General features: G+C 38.7%; 2 protein-coding genes across 2 annotated transcripts in view; one reads left to right on the top strand and one right to left on the bottom strand.

Annotated features, from left to right (window-relative positions):
- The window catches only part of LOC145436173 (uncharacterized), a 297,258-nt gene that overhangs the window by 59,566 nt on the left and 222,141 nt on the right, over window positions 1–15,551 (bottom strand). The gene's annotated exons all lie outside the window — the stretch shown is intronic.
- Window positions 1–15,551, top strand: part of LOC145436526 (uncharacterized) — a 67,515-nt gene that overhangs the window by 32,786 nt on the left and 19,178 nt on the right. The window contains exons 27-44 of the mRNA XM_080313889.1: window positions 54–116; window positions 339–392; window positions 879–941; window positions 1,833–1,895; window positions 2,458–2,520; window positions 3,502–3,564; window positions 4,555–4,617; window positions 4,680–4,742; window positions 5,255–5,317; window positions 5,987–6,049; window positions 6,171–6,233; window positions 9,343–9,405; window positions 9,463–9,525; window positions 13,977–14,039; window positions 14,340–14,402; window positions 14,699–14,761; window positions 15,059–15,121; window positions 15,423–15,485. Coding sequence (XP_080170015.1) covers window positions 54–116; window positions 339–392; window positions 879–941; window positions 1,833–1,895; window positions 2,458–2,520; window positions 3,502–3,564; window positions 4,555–4,617; window positions 4,680–4,742; window positions 5,255–5,317; window positions 5,987–6,049; window positions 6,171–6,233; window positions 9,343–9,405; window positions 9,463–9,525; window positions 13,977–14,039; window positions 14,340–14,402; window positions 14,699–14,761; window positions 15,059–15,121; window positions 15,423–15,485 — 1,125 coding nt within the window. The remainder of the gene's footprint in view (window positions 1–53; window positions 117–338; window positions 393–878; window positions 942–1,832; window positions 1,896–2,457; window positions 2,521–3,501; window positions 3,565–4,554; window positions 4,618–4,679; window positions 4,743–5,254; window positions 5,318–5,986; window positions 6,050–6,170; window positions 6,234–9,342; window positions 9,406–9,462; window positions 9,526–13,976; window positions 14,040–14,339; window positions 14,403–14,698; window positions 14,762–15,058; window positions 15,122–15,422; window positions 15,486–15,551) is intronic.

Below are 15,551 nucleotides of genomic sequence, written 5' to 3'. Positions count from 1 at the left end.
CGGTGCTGTATACTAGAAAACAATGCTTGTATGTTGAATACATTTATTTTCAGAATATGAAAAAATTAAAGAGGTCAAATCAGATATCACCCATCTGAATGAAGCTGCAAACGAGCGTAAGATGTTCGGTTAAATGTATATATTAATTTAAACGGTTATATATGTTATCGGTTATTGCTAGAATGCAATTCAAATGACTCCTGAATTCACTTATTTTTGTGGTGCTTCTCTGACATTCTACATGTAATTAGAAAAACATTTGCTCTACACAGAGTTGTATTCAAATTTATCTGGAGCAGTTTCGTATCAGATAAATGTAGTTGGCATTATTTTTTCAGTTCGCAGAAGTTTCGCTGATGAAGTCAATATCAGAGCAAGTGGCGATAGCAAACGTGAGTTTCTATTGTAATTGCAATCAGAGATATACCAGCATTCCAAATTAGCATTTTTCGACCAGAAGTTGCTTTGCCCTATCATGGTTTTGGACAAAACATACATTAAGTCATTGATATGCGTGTCATGTATTTTGAACATCTTTCACTTGAATATCAGATATGGGTTTGCATGGGGAAATATATTTCGAAGTAATGCAACCCTTGAAGCTGTCAAGTTATACTTTACTTCGACTATTGCGGAGCCTCTGAACCTCGGGCTCATGGAAGATGCTAGCCATGACTTTTAATTAGGGGAGTGCAAGCAAGTATTTGAAAATCATCTCGAATTTTACTTCATTATCTCCAATTAAATTAACATGGATTTGAAATGTTATTGATACATGAATAATTTTCCTGTGGGAAATTCTTATTGGAGGTCTAAAATAGAATTCATGGTAATATTTCATAGTAAACGCATATAAGGCGGAATTCGTTGTTTTTCAGACGATTCTAAACTCGAAGAGGTCGAAGGCAATATCACCATTCATGAAGAAATTTTACATATGCGTAAGATGTTACGTCACTTGAAAATGACTTTTTAAGAGAAACTTTCATGTGTAATTTTGATATCTGTTGCAACTTATCGTAGATTTTCCACAGTGCTGCGATTGTGGCGTCTGACATGGTGTTCTGATTACGATAAACGATGTCGCGTCTACTTGACGGGCACTAAATCGAGAAGAAATACTCTGACTAGAGTCGGGTTGACTTTTCGTCATTGCGCTTCCCCGCTTGTATTTGATAGAACGTACTATCAGTGCCGTGAAAAAGATTCTGATTCATAGCAGAAACGACTTGACAATACGGAACGTGGAGACTGTAGATTTTAGAAGGAAATTGTACTCACCAAAGCTCAAGCCCCAATATAATGAGTATGATGACATTAGACCAGCTTCATCCGTCTCATTACTAGCTATAATAAATGCCAAACAACGTTCATTTTATCATTTAGGCGCGGTGAGGGGGTCGGGGGGCGCTGGTACTTAATTCGTTGTCCAGTCAGCGGTAGCTCAAAAAAGTTTTGGAAAAACTGGATTAGACGCCAAGATTGCCTGATGCTACATGCAACAATTGAATGTTATTATTTTTGATAAAATATTAAAATAAAGATTTTTCGTTCTGCGAGCGATTTACTTCCAGCTAATCAATATTATTGCTCTGTACATTATCCCAATGTTCTGTTTGATAAATCTCCGATCAGTCATAACCTTCCATTCCATCAAACTTCACGTTGGGATTGCAAACATTCGGGCCGCCCTTTTCGATATTTATTTTATTTTCCGATAAGGGGTGCGAAATCTTTTGACCATCATCAAGGGACCTGTATAAAAAAGTTTGATAACCATTTTTTTCTAACATCCAAAGTATCTATTCATTCAGACAATCTTGAATTTTTAGAAGCTGACGATATCAACGAAGTGAAGACCAATATTGCTCAGCTTAATAAAACAGACACCGCTCGTAAGTTTTCAGTGACGTCATATGTATGATTAAAAGCCCACAAAGTTTTATATTACTTCGTCATCATAACTCTTGCCCTTGTGAAGCTCTCCATCTTGAATTGCTTGGTATTTTCATTCTCGTTGTTTTACCCTCCGTAGTTGGACACTAGACAATTTCATATACGGCAAGTTGGGTCACCAACTATTATGACACACGCTGTTGTGGCACTCGCAATTCTCATATACCTTTGGTTCAATGAAGCGCATTATATCCAGAATATTTCAGCAATAACTTTTCTGGGAAGCTGCCGTTTTATTCAGCTGCAACAAATTCATTTTCGAAAAAATGTTTTTAACCAGCTTTAATAAAGACATTGAGAAATCACTAATGAACATTTTCCGCAGGCTGATGTTAAGTCTCTAAAGTCTATTAGTTCACTGTAAAATATCGTGAGCCAACAAGGACATATTTGTATTGATGGGTAATGTGTTATAAATTATGTTTCAACTGTTATTCGTGAAACTTCTCCCTACCGACATGTCAAAATTGTTTATGTTAGAATAAATTAGTCATTGTTCAGAATATGCTGCCATGAAAGAAGTAAATGGACACGTTATGTACATAAATTCAGCGATCAACTCGCGTAAGTATTTTTCCTGTCGATCACCCTTTTCTTTTAAGTTAGTGGGTCTTAACCTTGTCTCCAGCGTCCTTAAGGGGCGATTTGGATTTTGACGGGGGCGGAGAGGCTCAAGGGCGAAATGTGGGGGCGCTTGAGAAAAATGGTATCGGCGTAGATGGTGCACTAAGAAGATATGATTATATAGGAGAACAATAGTTCTATATATCCACGAGTGCTCATTGCAAACTAACCTTCGACGAAATCTGTCACATCACAATGTTTTTCGTTGCGCTCATTGCAAAATATCCACCGACCATGTTTCGATGAATGCAGTGGGTTATTTTAATTCATGCAAAATGAACTTGGCGTACTTTTGGATTGCCGATTCCTGCTAAAACACTCCCGTCGAGCTAGCTACTCGACACCTTGCTATGTTTTCATTGTATCGCAGTTTTGTGGTGTCGTAAAATGATGAAAATATTAATAAACTGATAATTATATTGACATAGCTCGGGTTATTGTCCACAAACTATTTGAACTAGGTATTTTATCCTGCATTGGACTGCGTGTCGAAATTGAAAAGGCACTGTATGCTACGGTACAACTTTTGAGTGTGATGCCCTTTGTACAATAAAGATGTTTTGAAGCTTTTTGGCAAAATTAAACTAAATAGACTTGTAATTGAGAGATAAAAAATTCAACTGTCAGAATATTTCTTCATCGCACCACAAAGGATGATACTGCTTAGTGTTGTTACCCCCATTCATGTTAAAGTTGAAAGCTTGGTGCAGGACTCAATTCAATGTGAGAAAATCTCCACCACATTCTCAATAGATTCAGTAGTCACACAAAGCAATAAAACAAAACAAAACGTAATACAATTAATTTTTCCGTATTGCCAATCGCAGAGGAGAATTCGGGGTGTCTACATCGATCTCGAACCAAATGCTATGAGCCCGTAGGCCTTACGCGATGTTTGTTATAAATTCTCTTTTTTTTCAGACGATTCCAAACTGCAGGAGGTCGAGGAAATTATTGCTAACACTTCAAAATCGCTCAACACGCGTAAGACGTTTCGCTACAATCACTTTTCTGAATGACTGAATGCATCGCAGATTTTGTCACTCATATATTCGGTGGCATTCTCGATCTGTTGTTGTTTATTGAAAGAAAAAATGGGCGCTTATCACCAGTTGATCTTTTGCAATAATGGCGTAAGAAGAAATTAAAAGCACTCAGTGATGACGTACGTACGATGGGTGTATTAGAATTGACCTACTCACTGCTGCGGAATTAATCACTGATATACATGAAAATCTCTCCCGTATCTCAACCTCGAAAGAGACCATTTAAACAGCGAGGTTGCTGCACGTTACAAATGGCAGTATTTATGAGTAATTATGATGCACATTATCACGGTAACTTGTTGCGCCTATCGCGCTCATATGTTAACACGTGCAGCCACGGCGATGAAAACAAGTCGGCAAGAGACATCAATCACTTCATACGATAAACTAAGATTGCATTGACTACCTATGGAACTATGGCAGTGTGAGTTTATGTCCAAAAAAAGCCATATTTAGTAGTAACTTTGTAATTGACAATTGGTCTTTTAACAACCATTTATCATCATACCTTTTTACGCTTTCAATCGAATTGGGGACATATTTCTTTTCAGTCTGTGGTATTACATAAGTAAATACTTGTACACATCTAATTGCACGGCCTCACTTTTCAAATCCTTGTCATCTCACTAGTTTATCGTATCCACCATTGTTATGGACTGCAGTAGCAGGATTCGTGATATTTAGTAAGGGGTTTATTAAAGCAAAGAGAGCAAATCATATAGTCCATGTTACAAAAGGCTCACAACGACGATAAGTAACACTATAATATCCAAATATTAATAATCATGCAATTGTAAAGCTATCATTATGCAGCTGGCTGCTATATATTGATAAAATCCACCATTGTTGAGTTTATTATTTAATTGATATATGTCGATAGAAGAGCTGCTAAGTCGTGTTAGTGTAATGTTGGAATCAATATTTTCAGTGGATGCGACCACGATGAAGGTTAAGAACAATGTTGAGATGCTGCACTCAGCCATTGAAAATCGTAAGTAATTTCTTTGTTTGTCTTTAGTCGTGTTAACACAAGGTTGAAATCTGTGTTTCTAGAGAATAACACCATTGCGAACGTGAAGACGGAAGTCAAGATTCTGCACTCGACCGTCACAGAGCGTGAGTTATGTGCTTGTAACATCATATGAATGTCATGTGGCAATATAGAGAATAGGGGTTGTCAGACTCACATTAGGTCGCTGGCCGGATTCAAACCATTCGATGGCTTGTGGGTTGGACCGGTGTAATGATTCCAAGATGTTAACATCATTCGCAATCCTATACATTATATTACAGCTATAGCTACTCTATTCTAGCAACTTCTTTGTACAAAAAAAAAAACTTAATCACTAAAAATACGACTATTAATTCTATGGATTGTTCCGAATAGTTACTCGAGTGCAAACGCCGCACTGCCGTCGAAGTGCTGCCGCTTGATATCCATTGGCGTATGTTTGACCCCCCCATTGTATAAAGTCTCAATTCAGTTTCAATCACACATGATACGAGCAGATAAGTGAAAAACGGATCAGTCTTTGTGTGGTTGGTTTGACATTACGGTTTCATTTTTTTATTACTCATTTCAGAACTGCTTGAAAAGTATTTATGTGATCACTATCTTGCATTTTTAGAAACTGACGATATGAACGATGTAAAGAACTCTATTGCTCAACTTAACGCAACCGATACCGTTCGTAAGTGTTTCGTAATGTTGACTGATAAGAGTCCCGCAGGGTTTGGACGGTTTCCCTATCATGACTATGACTGTTTTGACTTTCCGTAATTTTATACTCGTTGTTTCGATCATTGTTCTAACACTCGCAATTTTAACACACTGTTTTTAACCTGCATTTTACATTCCCGTCAATTATAACACTTGCTGTTGTGGCACTCACAATTCTTACAACTTTTCTTCAATTTGGCGAAAAAGGACCCAGATTTGGGGGATAACGGATTTTCAGGATAACTGAAAATTTATTCAGCAGCGTAGCGATTGAAAAAGTTTTTTTTAACTAGCTCTAATAAACGCACTGAGTAACAGCTCTGACATTGGCTAGGGGCTAGTGTAGAATCTCGAGAATTCGTTGTTTTGTTTACTGTGAAAGATCATTGACATACTGAGGATGAAAATTAGTATGTAGGATGATATGGCAACGGTCATTCGTGGCAATGCATTTTAACGAAATGATAGCATTTTGGTGAGACTAAATTCTCCATTGTTCAAATAATGCCGTGATCGACAAAGTAAAGAGACACGTCACTAACATGAATTCAACGATCAATTCATCAAGCAATCAATTATTTGGCAACTGTCATTCGCGAAGATAGTACCTACCGACATGACTACATTGTCTAATGTTCAGAATATGCTGCGATAGACGAAGTAAATGGACACGCTATATACATGAATTTAACGATCAACTCGCGTAAGTATTTTTGCATTTTTTCTAGAGCCAAATACGAAGGAATTATGTCCTCGCTGTACACTCTCTAATTATGTTTACAACGTAAAGGTATTTACATATAGACTGAATACGTTTTTTCCAGACACTTCGAAACTGCACGAGGTCGAGGGAGATATTACTACCATTAAAGAAACCCTCAACACGCGTAAGACGTTTCGCTACTTAAAACACTTTTTTGCATGGCTGATTGCATCGGAGATTACGCCACTGATATATTCGATGGCATGCAAAACTACGAGGTTGCTGTGCTCTAAATATGGAGTATTTAGGAGTAAATATTATACAGACTATCACGAAAACTTTTCGCGCCTCTCGCGCCCATATGTACTCACGTGCAGCCACGGCGTGCTAAAAAACCGAAACGATCGAGACACCAATCTCTTCATACGATAAACTAAAATTATTTGTTGCCTTGAAATCTGGCAGTTTGAGTTTATGTCCAAGAAAAGCAATATTTCGTCTTTACCTTCACAATTATCAACTAGTTATTTAACCACCATTTATCATTATTCATCATATCTTTTACGCCTTCAATCGGATTGGCTACACATTTCCTTCCCATTTCTTGTGCAGATGCGACCATGTGCCACAACTGTGGCATTACGTATATACTTGTACTTGTTTAATTGCACACAATCACTTTTCCAATCCTTGTCACATTGATTAAGTTATTGTCTCCACCAGGGCTTTGGAGCCGGATCCGGAGCCCGGAGCCGGAGCCTCGGAGCCGTGCATTTTCACCGGAGCTGGAGCTGGAGCCGGAGCCGGAGCTCTACATAAAATCCAGCCGGAGCCGGAGCCGGAGCTGGAGCCCGTTGTTTAAGGAGTAGCTCCGGCTCCGACGTATTTCATAAGATGCTATTATATGGGCCTATGCAGCAACCACATCTGCTGATTTATCACAATTGAACAGCAAGCCTGAATTTTATTGCTGTTCACAGCAATGGCATGGAGTAAAGTGCGTTCTAGTGCAACTATGATGTTATCGACAATTGAGAAGTATTCATTATGACGTCACAAGCCGACATGGCAGCACTTATGTCTTCGTTGCTACATCGGATATTACTGACGGCTGACAGACTCGAGAGTACTATAGATAACTAACCTATGGGTAGATTAGTAATCTATATAGATCAGGAATGGCCGAACTTTTCGGCTAAAGGGGCACATGAAATTGACAAACGAGTGCGCGGTCCACTAGCCGCGCCAACCGGGTAAAAGTTTCAAAGTTTATAAATAAACTAGGTCAATAATATTATTACTTGAGTATATTGCGGGTCTACTGTATACCGCCCGCTAAGCTCAGTTTGCAAGGACACGACTATTCGGCGTCTGGCCACATCGATATCGAAGGTATCCGATAATATGCGACAATCATTTTGGGCCTACAATTCACCGTCGACGATCTTTATGCGAGCGCAAACGCGAAAAGACTTTCTCCCGTAATTGCGAATACAGTTAGACTCAATCGGGTAAATTAGGCGTTTTTTTCATTTTCAGTAGGGGGTAGGCTACGAAGCAAGAAATCGTGTGACAATTAAACACGCGAAGCGTGAAGAAAAATTTCACTACTATTTTAGTTTATTGTAATGTAGGACGATTTACTGAAAATGTGACTGGACCCTGGATCTGCCAATGCGTCGGAACTAATATTTTAGTCATCAACATCCCAAGTGTCGCAGCCAGACTTGTAATTTTTGGTTGGCATTACAAGCTCACAATTCGAGCAATTCATTTTCGATATTATAATAGGAAATTACCTCGCAGGCTACACAAAACCATCTCGCGGGCTGCGCAAAACCCTCTCGGGTTGGCCACCCCTGATATAGACAGGCCCATTCGATAATTTCCGGGCCGGAGCCGGAGCTGGAGCCGGAGCCGGAGCAGTGGTAATAATGCGGCTCCGGAGCTGGAGCCGGAGGTAATGTACAATAGAAGAAAGCTCCGGAGCCGGAGCTGGAGCAGTTTAAATTTACGGCTGCTCCAAAGCCCTGGTCTCCACCATTGTCTCGACCATCGTTATCGACTACTGTCGCAGGCTTCGTGATATTTAGTAAGAGAGGTTTTATAAAAAAAAAGACAACAAATCATATTCCATGTTACAAAAGACTCACAACGACGATAAGTATCACTATTATACAGTGATGGGATGACTCGAGTCATGACTTGACTCGAGTCAGACTCGAGTCACCTTTTTCGTATGACTCGACTTGACTCGAGTCACTTTGCTAAAATGACTTGACTTGACTCGACTCGGCGCTTCAGAAATGTGGATTGACTCGTGACTCGGAGCAAAATTCACGAGTCAATTTCAAGTCATCAAGTAATCGGTGTCGATAAAAATCACTGTGACTTGCTTTCTTGCATATGTTCGGATTGTTCGCGAAACGCTTGTGTAACCCGTGAGAGCGACTAATCATTCAATGATCGTGCTTTTCACTGAGCCTCCATTGATCTCTCACAAATCAATCGACCACAATCGAAGTGATCGAAGCTTATAACTTACGTTGTCGCAAACACGTAGTAAAGTAATAAAATAGCAAAATCTCAATTTCTGTGCTCTGTTCTTACTTTAACCATCTCGGTTACAGTTTATAAAGTCCTCAACCATTGGCGCAGGCTCGAATTGTATCATATCAAGTTTTAATCGGGTTATGTATTGCATCTTATCAATTCTTTTCTCTATTCGCCATTCTTTATTTTGGCTCGTAACTATAAACTGAGGCCATGCAATTACTTAACAGTCGTTTAACAGTTCTACGTATATGTGACCGATGCAGCACCGTCTTGCGTGTTTATTCAACTCCATATTCGTTATTCGGTTCGGAATCAATGACCATTCAATCTGTATCTCAGACAGCTAGCAAAATGCAATGACGTAATCATGCATCATACTTCGAAACGGCAACTTGACTTGAATTGTGACTTGACTTGACTCGACTTGACTCGAGTCACCACCAAAAATCGACTGACTTGACTTGACTCGAGTCACCTTGGAAATTCAATTGACTTGACTTGACTCGAGTCAAAATGGGCAATGACTCGAAATGACTCGTGACTCGAATGTAGTGACTTGATCCCAACACTGCTATTATACCCAATAATAATGATGATAGTAAAGCTAATAAAGCTATCATGATGCAGCGGGCGGCTATTTAATGATAAATTCGCACATGTTAAGTTATTCAATCGATATATGTCGATAGAAAAGAGGCTCAGTCATGTTAATGTAATGTTGAAATAAATGTTTTCAGTGAATGCGACCATGGAGAAAGGTGAGAAGAAAGTTGAAATGCTGCACTCAACCGCTATCAATCGTATGTATTTTGTTCATTTGTCGTCAGTCAACGTAAGGTTGGAATTTATGTTTGTAGAAAATACCAGCATTAGGAACGTGAAGACGGAAGTCGAAATGTTACACTCGACCGTCACAAAACGTAAGTTATGTAGGCCTATTTGTAATATCAAATAGATGTCATGTGGCAATATATAAAATTAGGTCGGCGGTCGGATTCAAACCATTTGATGGCTTGCGGGTTGGACCGATCAAATGATTGCAACATGGTAACTTCGAAATCCAAAATTTGTTTTTTACTAGAGCGCTTTATCCGCAAGCCTATAGGCTACAATATATTACAGCTGCGGCGACTCTATTCTAGCAACACCCTAATACACAAAAAAACATAATCAGTAAAAATACGGATATTAATTCTGTGGATGCAGTTATAAACCGCTAAACAGTAGCTCTGACAACGATATACGTTGGCTGTTCCCTTTGCCTTAGTCGTGATGAAGCATTGCACAAGCGTATGAGTTCTTTCTAACACAAGAGAATTAACTGCAAACGCGTTCGTTGGTATTTGGTTCATTATTATTATATCACCATTCGGGTTGTAACTTGAATATAGCGGTTTCGCATTGGCGTCTTCTTCGCTGCCAATGACTATTTCTGGTCCATTTCCCCAGAAAACTGTGAACGGAGTTTGCAATTCTTCTTCTATTCTTATGATTCGCTGACTTCGGTGTCAATGTCGCCTAATTGTTCCAAATAGGGACTCGAGTTCAAACGACGCACTGCCGTCGAAGTGCTAGTATGGTACCAATGAGTATGCTTCGCTAACCGGTTGATATCCAGTGGCGTATGTTTGACACCTCATTGTATAGAAAGTCTCAATTCAGTTTCAATCAGACATGATACGAGCTGATAAGTGGTCGGTTCGACATTAAGGTTTCATTTTTTTATTACTTATTTCAGAACAGCTTGAAAAGTATTTATGTGATTCAGAGTTGAATCAATTATATTATTTCAGCTCAATTACAATTACAATTACAATTACTTTCTTGCTTGTGTCAATTAGATTACAATTTCAATTACTCCATACAAAAAATATCAAATTACGATTACAATTACGTCAAAAATGTAATCAATTTCATTCGCTCCAATTACAATTAAAATTAATTGTCCAACTCTAGATTTGAGTAGGGGAGATGTGGTACCGATGGATCACTGGGACCGAAAATACTTTGAAAATTCTCTATGATCATTTCATGATTACACTTCGTGAACCTGTCTACAATTGCATGCTGGCAAAATCTTTCTTCACATACAAAAACATTCGACGTGCGCGAGCTATGGGGTCTCTCACAGATGTTTTTTGTTTTGGAGGGTATAAACTAAATTTAGATCGACATATACATTTTTCCTTGTAACCTTCAGCACGAACAAACCAGCAATCATTTTTATTGTGAAGTGTAGGGCTTGTATCAGGCTATATAATAACACCTATTATTTTTTTCAGTACCTTCCTTGAGTGGAATTTTTTTCGATTCATGTATAAAATTCGTAGGGTGGGGACCGATGATACAATAGCCAAATCAAGCAAAATAAACAAGCATACTAGTCATGAAACTAATGAAACATGCCTACGTACAAAAAATATTGATGTAATGATTGCATATGATGTTTTATCGCTATAACGAGGTATTTGGAAGTCACACTGTCGATTTTCCGGCAATATGTATGTACCCTCAAATTTATAAGTTCGAGCCTAAATCGAATCGTGATTTTATGACAATATTTGAGTTAATAATGATTGTATTTTTTGACGGTTGCGACCAAACATTCTTCTCTGTCTTGCTGTAGCTTAGATTATAATACTGAGCAAGAAAAGTTGTCACATCTGAGTTTTTTAGGGTATAGGTCGCATAGGTCCCCGGGTCGTGTGCCATTGGACCCACCGGGTGGGGACCGATGGTACGTTCGAGCAACAAATTTTGAACGTCCATAAATATTTTTTGAAAAGACGGATATACATGTATATGTGCGCGATAGGTAGAGCTTGTATCAAAGTGCTGAGCCAGCAAAAGATCTGCTGCTTTCGGCTGAACATTTTGGGGCCAGTGATCATTTTCCAATTCTTGATCCATCGGTACCACATCTCCCCTACTACATACTGTTATATTGTCATAGCCTAATGAATGGTTTTTCAAGTTTTAATTTGTAGCTAACTTGGTCACTGTATGGAAAATAATGCTAGCTGCTTCACAACGAAATAATCTGGTATTTCTCGACCAGGACTATTTGTACAGAAGCAAAACACCGAACATTGAATTAGCGTCTATAGAGTAATCATCATATTCAGTGACTGACTGCTGACGGAACTAATCCGAAATCAACCATGGGCTACGAAAAACTCATCACCGCGGCTGATGAGCAACGTAAAATTACTAAACTATTAAGCTCTTCGAATTTATAAGCTGGTTGTCTTCAATGTCAAAAGTAGGGATGAAAGTCGGTTGTCCCGATTCTTCGGACTGGATATAAATTTGAGTCTGTGAGCAATGATCTGTTCATAGATTTGCTGATTGTATATTTCGTTACCCCATGACACACAATGCTGACAGCATCATAACCGTGTTACCTATAAACACGCTTCTACAATATATAAATAATCACACTCGTGATCCGAATTTAAGTCAGTCACGTTTCACTTCCTTTTATGTTAAGCAATTGAAACCTTTCAAAATGCATCGGCCTCGAGGTCGGGCTATCGCGACATCAATGAAATAAAAACATACTATTACAAGAATATAACTTGTCATTATCATGTTGAAATATATTATTATAAAGTTTTTATTGACTTCTCAGAGTCCCATGCTTGCCTAAGCTTCATGTCTTGGCACGCCGTGGCGCAATAATGTCCGAAGCCGGAATGCCAATTTATATAAATCTAGCATAGTTTTTCTTGGGCAAAGAGTACCAAAAAATCAATACACTTGCCAGCATTAATTCGGCATAAATTGGCATGAATTTAAAACAAAACTCTGTAATTCCAGTTTAATAATGATTTCGTTTTGAGCCCTGTTCGAGCTCCGGGTTCTCCCAATTGGGGGGTTTGGGGTGTGGCAGTTACGGCCTTGCACAACAAACAACCCAATTATTAGTCAAACGGCATCGTGGCTCAAGCCCTAAGCGCTACAGCTGGCAAGCCCAAGCTTTTATCTCGCTTGACACATAAACCTTGAAATTGTCACTGTGAATGTGTACTATGTGAGTCTGCTCGCGTACCCCAGTTTGATGAACCTTGACCTAGACCAGGGGTCGCCAACTCAAAATGGGTCGCGGGCCACTTTTCAAATTTCGTAGCAGCCGCGGGCCGCATAAATTCCATATCGATATAAAGTGGGCAACCACGTTTTGAAACTCTAGGTCAGTACAACGCTGTTCTACCTAACATAGGCAATGGGTATAGTGACCACAAAAAAGTAATATTTTATTAAGTATCACTGTCATCAATTTCATTTTATTTTAAACTGCGAGCTGTGCACGATACCTAGAAACGCTTTTTGGGACTAGCGAGATACGTAACTATAGCTATAAGACCATCCCCACTTGAAGCATAATCTTGTGGGTAAGCCCTAAGCCAGTGGTTCTCAAACTGATATGCCCCCTATATGATACTGAAAAATTTCGCGACCCCTTATCGCCATATCACAAAATGCATCCATAATGCTGGCTATCCGAACGGATAGTTTGATGGTATGGAAGGTTATGAATGTTGACGAGGGAATTCTATAATATGAATTCCGGATTTTACACAGAGCACTAGCTATAACTATGAATTCGAGGAAAATCGCGCCGAGCGCGAAAAATTTTTAGTTGAACGCAGCTCCACGGCTTCTTCAGGTGCTTTCACGCTCCCATATGGGGGACGTACCCTCAGTTTTGAAACCACTTCCCTAAGCAGAATTCGAGGCATATCGGTATTGGAAGTGTTTGGGCCATTGCACGTCAATTTCAGAATTTCAAAATGTTTCCTTAGCTTTATTCCGAAATCTCAAATCACGTCGCGGGCCGCAAAATATGACCTGGCGGGCCGCATGCGGCCCGCGGGCCGCGTGTTGGTGACCCCTGACCTAGACGATGTAAAGAACAGGCATGTACACAGTGAATGAAAAGCGAGAGAAGATAACATAAAAGCAAGCGATGGAAAGGAAGTGGTATGTGTAAGGTACCCTAATATCCCGCACCCACAACAACAATCCCAACGCGAAAAACAATTATTCCACCGTTTACAAATTTTAACATGTTGATGGAAAACAGTTATTAGGGTCGCGGTGAACACTGGTTAGCTGTTGATCGTAGAACGAAAAAGCGTCAATTATTTTGTGTTGTGCTTGTCAGGTATCAATAACAATGTACTGTAATTTAAATTCTAATTAGGCAAAAATTTTATCAAATTATAATTACAATTGCAATTATACAAAATGAAAATGCTTCAATTATAATTACAATTTCAATTACATGAAAAAATGTAATACTTACTTTCAGCTCAATTACAAAATACAATTACTCCAACTCTGCGTATAACAATTTCGTATTTTTCAGACGATGAGATACTGGATAATGTCGAAAACAAGACCATTACTCTGAATGAAACGCTGAACGCTCGTAAGATGTTCAATTACTTTCAAACATGTTTATCCAGGACGGAAGGGACCTAAGATTGCCATAGTGATTTATTGAATTCCATAAACGACGGGTGCGCTATCTCTTTGGATACACCGACTTTTGACCAAGAAGCTGTTCATAGTAAGGCAGCTAGGAATTGCATCTTGTAATTGTAATTGAGAGAGTTTTAGTAGCCCAATTATCTCATTGTCATATTTAGCGCGAAATTTGCGAATATATAGTACAATCCCATTGTATCGATTACCTCATATTTACGTATACCAATTTGGTATTTTTCAGACGATGAGAGACTGGATACTGTCGAAGACAGAACCATTACTCTGAATGAAACGCTGAAAGCTTGTAAGATATTCAATTACTTTAAAACGTGTTTATGCGCGAAGGAATGGACGATTGCCTTGATGATTTTTTTAATTTCATAAACGACAGGTGCGCTGTCTCTTTGTATATGCCTACTTTTGAACAAAAAGTTGTTCATAACAAGGCAGCGAGGAGTTGTATCACGTAATTGTAATTGTGAGATTTTTAGTAGCTTAATTATACCATTGTGATATGTAGCGCGAAATTTACGAATACATAGTACAACGCCATTGTTTCGATTACCTCATATTTGCGTAAAACAATTTGGTATTTTTCAGACGATGACAGACTGGATACTGTCAAAAACAGGACCATTACTCTGAATGAAGCGCTGAACGCTCGTAAGATATTCAATTACTTTAAAACATGTTCATGCACGACGGAAGGGACCTAAGATTGCCATAGTGATTTGTTGAAATCCATAAACGACGGATGCGTTTTCTCCTTGTATACACCTACTTTTGACCAAAGAGCTCTTCACAGTAAAGCAGCTAGGAATTGCATCATGTAATTGTAATTAAAGTTTTAGTAGCTCAATTATCCCATTGTGATATGTAGCGCGAAATTTACGAATACTTAGTACAACGCCATTGTTTCGATTACCTCATATTTGCATATAACAAGTTGGTATTTTTTAGACGATGAGAGACTGGATATTGTCGAAAACAGGACCATTATTCTGAATGAAACGTTGAACACTCGTAAGATATTCACTTACTTTAAAGCATGTTTATGCACGACGGAATGGACCTAAGATTGCCATAGTTATTTATTGAATTCCATTAACGACGGATGCGTTATCTCATTGGATACACCTACTTTTGACCAAAAAGCTGTTCATAGTAAGACAGCTAGGAATTGCATCATGTAATTGTAATTGTTAAAGTTTTAGTAGCTCAATTATCCCATTGTGATATGTAGCGCGACATTTACGAATATGCAGTTACAACGCCATTGTTTCGATTAACTCAAATTTACGCATAACAATTTGGTATTTTTAAGACGATGAGAGACTGGATATTGTCGAAAACAAAACCTTTATTCTGAATGAAACGCTGAACGCTCGTAAGATATTCAATTACTTTCAAACATGTTTATGCATTACGGAAAGAACCTAAGATTCCCTTAGTA

This window comes from Botryllus schlosseri, chromosome 3 (assembly GCF_051294905.1).
Source record: "Botryllus schlosseri isolate E-star chromosome 3, Bs_hap1, whole genome shotgun sequence".
Lineage (NCBI taxonomy): Eukaryota > Metazoa > Chordata > Ascidiacea > Stolidobranchia > Styelidae > Botryllus > Botryllus schlosseri.
This window is presented reverse-complemented; position numbering and strand designations above follow the sequence as displayed.